The sequence below is a fragment of the Oncorhynchus gorbuscha genome, linkage group LG07 (genome assembly GCF_021184085.1).
Source record: "Oncorhynchus gorbuscha isolate QuinsamMale2020 ecotype Even-year linkage group LG07, OgorEven_v1.0, whole genome shotgun sequence".
In the NCBI taxonomy this organism is placed as follows: Eukaryota; Metazoa; Chordata; class Actinopteri; order Salmoniformes; family Salmonidae; genus Oncorhynchus; species Oncorhynchus gorbuscha.
This window is the reverse complement of record NC_060179.1, coordinates 4,071,819-4,082,276: the sequence shown is the minus strand read 5'-3', so window position 1 is coordinate 4,082,276 and position 10,458 is coordinate 4,071,819. Positions and strand designations below refer to the sequence as shown.

General features: G+C 44.4%; 1 protein-coding gene across 2 annotated transcripts in view; it reads right to left on the bottom strand.

Annotated features, from left to right (window-relative positions):
• Positions 1-10,243, bottom strand: part of LOC124039446 (junctophilin-1-like) — a 93,860-nt gene extending 83,617 nt beyond the window's left edge. The window contains exons 1-3 of one of the 2 annotated variants that reach the window (XM_046355411.1): positions 10,122-10,243; positions 9,327-9,849; positions 1,026-1,794 (exon numbers count right to left, since the gene is read on the bottom strand). In XM_046355411.1, coding sequence (XP_046211367.1) covers positions 1,026-1,794; positions 9,327-9,705 — 1,148 coding nt within the window. In that variant the 5' untranslated portion in view covers positions 9,706-9,849; positions 10,122-10,243. The remainder of the gene's footprint in view (positions 1-1,025; positions 1,795-9,326; positions 9,850-10,121) is intronic. The other variant, XM_046355413.1, reaches the window with a different exon arrangement.
• Between the last annotated feature and the right edge of the window lie 215 nt (positions 10,244-10,458).

Sequence of the window (10,458 nt, the reverse complement as noted above, 5' to 3'; positions counted from 1 at the left end):
GTATCAGTAACCCCCCTGTATATATCCTCCACATTGACTCTGTATCAGTAACCCCCCTGTATATAGCCTCCACATTGACTCTGTATCAGTAACCCCCCTGTATATAGTCTCACTATTGTTATTTTACTGGTGCCCATTAATTACTTGTTACTTTTTATTTCTTATTCATATTTTCTGGGGGAAACTGCATTGTTGGTTAAGGGCTTGTAAGTAAGCATTTCACCGTAAGGTCTACCTATACCTGTTGTATTCAGCATTTCACCGTAAGGTCTACCTATACCTGTTGTATTCAGCATTTCACCGTAAGGTCTACCTATACCTGTTGTATTCAGCATTTCACCGTAAGGTCTACCTATACCTGTTGTATTCAGCATTTCACCGTAAGGTCTACCTATACCTGTTGTATTCAGCATTTCACCGTAAGGTCTACCTATACCTGTTGTATTCAGCATTTCACCGTAAGGTCTACCTATACCTGTTGTATTCAGCATTTCACCGTAAGGTCTACCTATACCTGTTGTATTCAGCATTTCACTGTGAGGTCTACCTATACCTGTTGTATTCAGCATTTCACCGTGAGGTCTACCTATACCTGTTGTATTTGGGCCCATGTGACTAATACAATGATGAATCAGGGCCCACTGTCATAAGTCTCTTATTACACATCACAACTGAACTATTCAACTGGAGATCCAGCCATACCAGCCATACCAGCCATACCAGCCATACCAGGCGCACCGGGAATGTAGGAAGGGCGTTTGATCTTGTGGATTCTGCATAGTAGTTTGTGTATTTACAAGTGTAACACACATTCTCTCATACACATATTCTGTCTCTCACTCAGCCTCTCTCGTACACACACACACACACACACACACACACACACACACACACACACACACACACACACACACACACACACACACACACACACACACACACACACACACACACACACACACACACACACACACACACACACACACACACACACACACACACACACACACACCTCACCAACCTACCTGGAAGCTGCTATTTCCACTTTCGTCCTGGAGGTGGCCCCTGCCCTCCGCGCCCCCTCCACGGCCCGGTCCACCTTCTCTTTGGTTTTGGGGTTCTTTAGCGGGATCAGCTGCTTCCTTATTCCACGAACCAGCACGTTATTCTTGTACTTCCCTTCTTCCTTGTTCCCCTCGGGGAAGGTGGTGCACCCGTAACCGTGGCGCTTGTTGTTCAGCCACTCCCCCTCGTACTTCATCCCGTTGGAACGTTCGCTGACGCCGAACCCGTTGCGCTTGTCGTTCTTCCACTCCCCCGTGTACGTCTCGGTGGTGGTGGCATCCACGTGATCCTCCAACAGCAAGTCCTCTTCCGGCAGCTCTCCGTCGCCCAGGGAGACGGTGGAGTTGGCGTCCGCGTCGGAGGAGCTGATGCGGCTCATAGCGGCGTCGCTGCGTGCCGAACTCCTCTTGCTGGAGATGGACGACTTCGATTCGGACTTGTGTAGCCGACGGAGGCTCCCGAACAGCGAGCCGCGGCGGAACAGACCCTTCTTCTTCCCGGTGACCACTTCGCTGTCCGAGTGGAAGTTGAGGACGAACCCGCCCCGGCCTCCGGTGGGCGTGTCACCCGAGAGGTCCTGGAGCACGGTGCCATTGCTCTGCTCGGAGCGTAGGGACGCTAGAGAGGTACGGAGCGGAGAGCGGATCACTGTTGCCATGCCGTAGGGAACACTCTGGCGCACTCCATAACCGTGCCGCATCCCACCCATCCACTGGCCCTGGTATGTACCTGGAGGAGAGAGTAGAGATGGGGGGGAATAGATTGATTGACTGATTGATTGGTTGGTTGGTGCATTGATTGATTGATTGATTGATTGATTGATTGATTGATTGATTGATTGATTGATTGATTGACTGATTAATGATTGATTGATTGATTGATTGATTGATTGATTGATCGATTGATCGGTTGATTGACTGATCTTAACAGTATTGTCTAAAAGCCACAGAGAGAAACTGGCCCAACACTCTCAATTAAGGATACTAACATCCTACAACAACATCAAGCTCATTAGACATTGATTAGATAGGAAAGAAACCCACCTGGTATCATAGATATCATTACATACTGAGACATTGATTAGATAGGAAGGAAACCCACCTGGTATCATAGATATCATTACATACTGAGACATTGATTAGATAGGAAGGAAACCCATACATCAATATAATTCAAACAGAACTATGGGAATCTGCAGAAACATAATGTATCCCAAAAAGCACACTATCCCCTACATACAGTGCCTTGCGAAAGTATTCGGCCCCCATGAACTTGGCGATTTTTTGCCACATTTCAGGCCTCAAACATAAAGATAAAACTATATTTTTTGTGAAGAATCAACAACAAGTGGGACACAATCATGAAGTGGAACGACATTTATTGGATATTTCAAACTTTTTTAACAAATCAAAAACTGAAAAATTGGGCGTGCAAAATTATTCTCTCTCACATACACAATCCATGTCTCAATTGTCTCAAGGCTTAAAAATCCTTCTTTAACCCCGTCTCCTCCCCATTCATCTACACTGATTGAAGTGGATTTAACAGGCGGCATCAATAAGGGATCATACCTGGATTGACCTGGTCAGTCTATGTCATGGAAAGATCAGGTGTTCTTAATGTACACTTAATTGTACACTCAGTGTATCACATAGATTTGAATCATGACTGTAAACGGAGCAGCATAGAACAGACCAGGGTGATAGATACTGCTAGGACTTCAACTGACCAATCAGACCAGGGTGATAGATACTGCTAGGACTTCAACTGACCAATCAGACCAGGGTGATAGATACTGCTAGGACTTCAACTGACCCCCCAGACCAGGGTGATAGATACTGCTAGGACTTCAACTGATCCCCCAGACCAGGGTGGTAGATACTGCTAAGACTTCAACTGACCCTTCAGACCAGGGTGATAGATACTGATAGGACTTCAACTGACCAATCAGACCAGGGTGGTAGATACTGATAGGACTTCAACTGACCAATCAGACCAGGGTGGTAGATACTGATAGGACTTCAACTGACCAATCAGACCAGGGTGGTAGATACTGATAGGACTTCAACTGACCAATCAGACCAGGGTGGTAGATACTGATAGGACTTCAACTGACCAATCAGACCAGGGTGGTAGATACTGATAGGACTTCAACTGACCAATCAGACCAGGGTGATAGATACTGATAGGACTTCAACTGACCAATCAGACCAGGGTGGTAGATACTGATAGGACTTCAACTGACCAATCAGACCAGGGTGATAGATACTGCTAGGACTTCAACTGACCAATCAGACCAGGGTGATAGATACTGCTAGGACTTCAACTGACCCTTCAGACCAGGGTGGTAGATACTGATAGGACTTCAACTGACCAATCAGACCAGGGTGGTAGATACTGATAGGACTTCAACTGACCACCTTTTGTTACATTCCAGCCTTATTCTAAACAAAAACCATGTCTCTGTCAGGTTGGATGGGGAGCGTCGCTGCACATCTATTTTTAGGTTTCGCCAGAGAAGTTTGATTGGGTTCAAGTCCGAGCTCTGGCTGGGCCACTCAAGGACATTCAGAGACTTGTTCCGAAGCCACTCCTGCGTTGTCTTGGCTGTGTGCTTAGGGTCGTTGTCCTGTTGGAAGGTGAACCTTCACACCAGTCTGAGGTCCTGAGTGCTCTGGAGTAAGTTTTCATCAAGGATCTCTCTGTACTTTGCTCCATTCATCTTTCCCTCGATCCTGACTAGTCTCCCAGTCCCTGCCGCTGAAAAACATTCCCACAGCATGATGCTGCCACCACCATGCTTCACCGTAGGGACGGTGCCAGGTGTCCTCCAGACGTGATGCTTGGAATTCAGGCCAAAGAGTTCAATCTTGGTTTCATCAGACCAAAGAGTCTTGTTTCTCATGGTCTTTTGGCAAACTCTAAGAGGGCTGTCATGTGCCTTTTACGGAGGAGTGGCATCCATCTGGCCACTCGACCATAAAGGCCTGATTGGGAGATGGTCTAGGAGTCAAATCAAATCAAATCAAATCAGACCTAGATATGGGGGGAGGTTTTAGCGGTTGGAATATTAGGACAATTGGAGGTTTACAAAGCTGCAGAATGTATATGTGGAGGGGTTAATAAAAATATATATTAAAAACTTGAATTAAAAATAGTTTCAAAAAGAAAACAAGTTCTGATTGGTGGAGTGCTGCAGAGATCTCCACAGGGGAATTTTTTTTATTTTTTATGCATTTTTTTGGTTACTACATGATTCCATATGTGTTCGTTTGATTTCTTCGTTTGATGTCTTCACTATTATTCTACAATGTCGAAAATAGTAAAAATAAAGAAAAAACTGTCATTATGCACCAAACCTGTCATTATGGGGTATTGTGATGTCATTATGGGGTATTGTGATGTCAGTATGGGGTATTGTGATGTCATTATGGGGTATTGTGATGTCATTATGGGGTATTGTGTGTAGTAGATTGATGAGGGCATTTTTTTACGTCATACATTTTAGAAAAGGCTGTCAGGATTAGAAGATTACACTATATAGGATCCCAATGGCCAGATGTCCATGACTTTAGGAGTAGCCTCTGTAGTAGGACATGTTGCTTAGTGATGTCACTAACATACGACAGTACTTGGGGGATGAGGTTTGTTTGAATAATATCAGATGGCATCAACAGGACTAATGTGACATAGTGAATGATATGCCATAGAGAACACCAGTTAACAGGCATCAACAGGACTAATGTGACATAGTGAATGATATGCCATAGAGAACACCAGTTAACAGGCATCAACAGGACTAATGTGACATAGTGAATGATATGCCATAGAGAACACCAGTTAACAGGCATCAACAGGACTAATGTGACATAGTGAATGATATGCCATAGAGAACACCAGTTAACAGGCATCAACAGGACTAATGTGACATAGTGAATGATATGCCATAGAGAACACCAGTTAACAGGCATCAACAGGACTAATGTGACATAGTGAATGATATGCCATAGAGAACACCAGTTAACAGGCATCAACAGGACTAATGTGACATAGTGAATGATATGCCATAGAGAACACCAGTTAACAGGCATCAACAGGACTAATGTGACATAGTGAATGATATGCCATAGAGAACACCAGTTAACAGGCATCAACAGGACTAATGTGACATAGTGAATGATATGCCATAGAGAACACCAGTTAACAGGCATCAACAGGACTAATGTGACATAGTGAATGATATGCCATAGAGAACACCAGTTAACAGGCATCAAGGCCCCTTGTGGGTGCTGGCAGGGTCCATCTCCTCGTCTGATCTGGGAATACTCCTTTGTTTACACAAGTCAGATCTAATCAAATCAAATGTTATTAGTCACATGTGATGAATACAACAGGTGTAGTAGACCTCACAGTGAAATGCTGAATACAACAGGTGTAGTAGACCTCACAGTGAAATGCTGAATACAACAGGTGTAGTAGACCTCACAGTGAAATGCTGAATACAACAGGTGTAGTAGACCTCACAGTGAAATGCTGAATACAACAGGTGTAGTAGACCTCACAGTGAAATGCTGAATACAACAGGTGTAGTAGACCTCACAGTGAAATGCTGAATACAACAGGTGTAGTAGACCTCACAGTGAAATGCTGAATACAACAGGTGTAGTAGACCTCACAGTGAAATGCTGAATACAACAGGTGTAGTAGACCTCACAGTGAAATGCTGAATACAACAGGTGTAGTAGACCTCACAGTGAAATGCTGAATACAACAGGTGTAGTAGACCTCACAGTGAAATGCTGAATACAACAGGTGTAGTAGACCTCACAGTGAAATGCTGAATACAACAGGTGTAGTAGACCTCACAGTGAAATGCTGAATACAACAGGTGTAGTAGACCTCACAGTGAAATACTGAATACAACAGGTGTAGTAGACCTCACAGTGAAATGCTGAATACAACAGGTGTAGTAGACCTCACAGTGAAATGCTGAATACAACAGGTGTAGTAGACCTCACAGTGAAATGCTGAATACAACAGGTGTAGTAGACCTCACAGTGAAATGCTGAATACAACAGGTGTAGTAGACCTCACAGTGAAATGCTGAATACAACAGGTGTAGTAGACCTTACAGTGAAATGCTGAATACAACAGGTGTAGTAGACCTTACAGTGAAATGCTGAATACAACAGGTGTAGTAGACCTCACAGTGAAATGCTGAATACAACAGGTGTAGTAGACCTTACAGTGAAATGATGAATACAACAGGTGTAGTAGACCTTACAGTGAAATGCTGAATACAACAGGTGTAGTAGACCTCACAGTGAAATGCTGAATACAACAGGTGGAGTAGACCTCACAGTGAAATGCTGAATACAACAGGTGTAGTAGACCTTACAGTGAAATGCTGAATACAACAGGTGTAGTAGACCTCACAGTGAAATGCTGAATACAACAGGTGTAGTAGACCTCACAGTGAAATGCTGAATACAACAGGTGTAGTAGACCTCACAGTGAAATGCTGAATACAACAGGTGTAGAAGACCTTACAGTGAAATGCTGAATACAACAGGTGTAGTAGACCTCACAGTGAAATGCTGAATACAACAGGTGTAGTAGACCTCACAGTGAAATGCTGAATACAACAGGTGTAGTAGACCTCACAGTGAAATGCTGAATACAACAGGTGTAGTAGACCTTACAGTGAAATGCTGAATACAACAGGTGTAGTAGACCTTACAGTGAAATGCTGAATACAACAGGTGTAGTAGACCTCACAGTGAAATGCTGAATACAACAGGTGTAGTAGACCTTACAGTGAAATGCTGAATACAACAGGTGTAGTAGACCTTACAGTGAAATGTTGAATACAACAGGTGTAGTAGACCTGACAGTGAAATGCTGAATACAACAGGTGTAGTAGACCTTACAGTGAAATGCTGAATACAACAGGTGTAGTAGACCTTACAGTGAAATGCTGAATACAACAGGTGTAGTAAACCTTACAGTGAAATGCTGAATACAACAGGTGTAGTAGACCTTACAGTGAAATGCTGAATACAACAGGTGTAGTAGACCTTACAGTGAAATGCTGAATACAACAGGTGTAGTAGACCTTACAGTGAAATGCTGAATACAACAGGTGTAGTAGACCTTACAGTGAAATGCTGAATACAACAGGTGTAGTAGACCTCACAGTGAAATGCTGAATACAACAGGTGTAGTAGACCTGACAGTGAAATGCTGAATACAACAGGTGTAGTAGACCTTACAGTGAAATGCTGAATACAACAGGTGTAGTAGACCTCACAGTGAAATGCTGAATACAACAGGTGTAGTAGACCTCACAGTGAAATGCTGAATACAACAGGTGTAGTAGACCTCACAGTGAAATGCTGAATACAACAGGTGTAGTAGACCTGACAGTGAAATGCTGAATACAACAGGTGTAGTAGACCTCACAGTGAAATGCTGAATACAACAGGTGTAGTAGACCTCACAGTGAAATGCTGAATACAACAGGTGTAGTAGACCTCACAGTGAAATGCTGAATACAACAGGTGGAGTAGACCTCACAGTGAAATGCTGAATACAACAGGTGTAGTAGACCTCACAGTGAAATGCTGAATACAACAGGTGTAGTAGACCTCACAGTGAAATGCTGAATACAACAGGTGGAGTAGACCTCACAGTGAAATGCTGAATACAACAGGTGTAGTAGACCTCACAGTGAAATGCTGAATACAACAGGTGTAGTAGACCTTACAGTGAAATGCTGAATACAACAGGTGTAGAAGACCTCACAGTGAAATGCTGAATACAACAGGTGTAGTAGACCTTACAGTGAAATGCTGAATACAACAGGTGTAGTAGACCTCACAGTGAAATGCTGAATACAACAGGTGTAGTAGACCTTACAGTGAAATGCTGAATACAACAGGTGTAGTAGACCTCACAGTGAAATGCTGAATACAACAGGTGTAGTAGACCTCACAGTGAAATGCTGAATACAACAGGTGTAGTAGACCTCACAGTGAAATGCTGAATACAACAGGTGTAGTAGACCTCACAGTGAAATGTTTACATTTACAAGCTCTTAACAATGCAGTTTTAAGAAAAATAAGTAAAATAAATAAATAAATAAAGATAATAAAAGGAAAATGAAATAACAAATAATGAAAGAACAGCAGTAACATAATAGTAGTGAGGTTATATACAGAGGACACCTGTAGACCGATGTGTCTGTCTGTCAACCTGCTCTGGTTTCACGTTCAGCCCCCGGTGAGGGTGTCAACACTGCTGACTGTGTAGGAGGATGACGGGTCTATATAGAGGACCGTGCGTATATAGGACACATCTATATGGGGTCTCAATACTGGCTGTTTACTGACAGGCTTCAATATTTTTATGTCTTATTTTAGAATGGTTTCAATCTTAGAATGGGCCACGGACCAATCGGTGATAGTCTAGCTAGAATCATCTAGATGGCAGTGTCTATGCTAGCCGGAGGGTTGCTCTGCATGCACTTTGACCTGATTTGACCCAATCCAAACACCACACACACACTCGCTCTATCTCTCTACCCTCCATCGCCCCCCGAGTACACTGTTACTGTCACATGTGTAGTATAAATCAATGGCTTAAAACGTGAGTTGCTGGTCACGGAATAACACAGGCAACTCATAGTCTAGTACTGAGAGAGAGAGAGAGAGAGAGAGAGAGAGAGAGAGAGAGAGAGAGAGAGAGAGAGAGAGAGAGAGAGAGAGAGAGAGAGAGAGAGAGAGAGAGAGAGAGAGAGAGAGACAGAGACAGAGACAGAGACAGAGACAGAGACAGAGAGAGAACCCACGCAGCGTTCTAAATAATGAACTGATGCTTAGATAAATAACACATCGAATCTATATTTTTGATCAAAATGATTGAGTGGAAGCTACTTATTGTGGACTTAAATATTTTTTTTACGGCGCATTGGTGACAAACGTGTTTCCTTGCGCGCAATGGAGCTGAAGTCAAAAGCCTACAAAATCTGTATAAATGGGAAAAGTTACAATCCGGTATTAACGCTATTAATAACGCAATAATAAACCAACGCTATAGACAGTCACATCTCCGTTCTGTCTTTTCATGAACCTTTTTCGCACGTCAAAAACCACAACACATCACGACAGATCCCACTGGTTTTACGGTTTAAAGAGACACACACAATATACAAAAAAAACCTACATGCCAATCCGGTATAACAGTATAATGGTATATCTTACCACCGTCGCCATAGGTCTCAATCCCATACCCGTCCTGTAGGCCATTACTCCACGTCCCATCGTACCGGGCAGGTGTATTGTGACTCTGTCGGAGTCCATAGCGACCCTTGAATCCGTGGCTCCACTCACCGCGGTAAGTCCACTTCCCTTTGGTTTCGACCCCAAGCCCATGCCGTTTCCCCTGGGACCAGTAGCCGTGGTACGTATTCCCGCTGGGCCAGGTGTACACCCCCACTATCTCAAAGCCGTGCGACCAGGAGCCGGCGTATTCGCCCTGGCCTTTTGGCCCGGTACAGATGCCATGTCCGTGGGCTTTACCGTCCTCCCACCCTCCGCAGTATGTTCCTCCATCGTCGAAGTCAAACCTTCCGCCCGTCATTCAGAACAGCCGAGAAATGAAGCAGAAAGCTACGGCTGCAGAATGATTCAGTGGTGTCGTGTTATTACCCCCCCCCCCAGAAGGGATCCAACGGGGAGCGGAGAGGTGGAGAAAACGGAGAGATGAGCCAACGAGAGGAAGACTCTGTTTGCACAAGAAGTAAAAATAAACAAAAAAACAGTGATGATGGTGGTGGGAATCATGGGTAGTGTGTGTGTGTGTGTGTGTGTGTGTGTGTGTGTGTGTGTGTGTGTGTGTGTGTGTGTGTGTGTGTGTGTGTGTGTGTGTGTGTGTGTGTGTGTGTGTGTGTGTGTGTGTGTGTGTGTGTGTGTGTGTGTGTGTGTGTGTGTGTGTGTGTGTGTGTTGTGTGTATGTGTGTGTTGTGTGTATGAATGGGAGAGGGAAGCGTAATTTACCGGAGGCGCACGCTGTATCCTCCGCTGTGTGATATCTCCGTCCCCCCTCTCACCCACTGATCACAGAGGGAGAGAGAGAGAAGCATCGAGTCGCTGAACAAGAAAGACACAGCCAATTTCTACGTCACGCCAGTAGAACCTCCCCCCCCCCCCTCAGCTAATTATGAGTGTGGATGCACTCGAGCCATCTGAATGATGTTCCGCTGTTCAACCACTAAATCATAGTTCAAATAGCGGACGAACCCGTCAGATCGGCACTGCCGCTTTGCTGCGACGCAACCTGCTGCTGCCGCCGCCCGCCACAGGTGGTGGTGCCAGGACTTTTTAAAAACGCGCG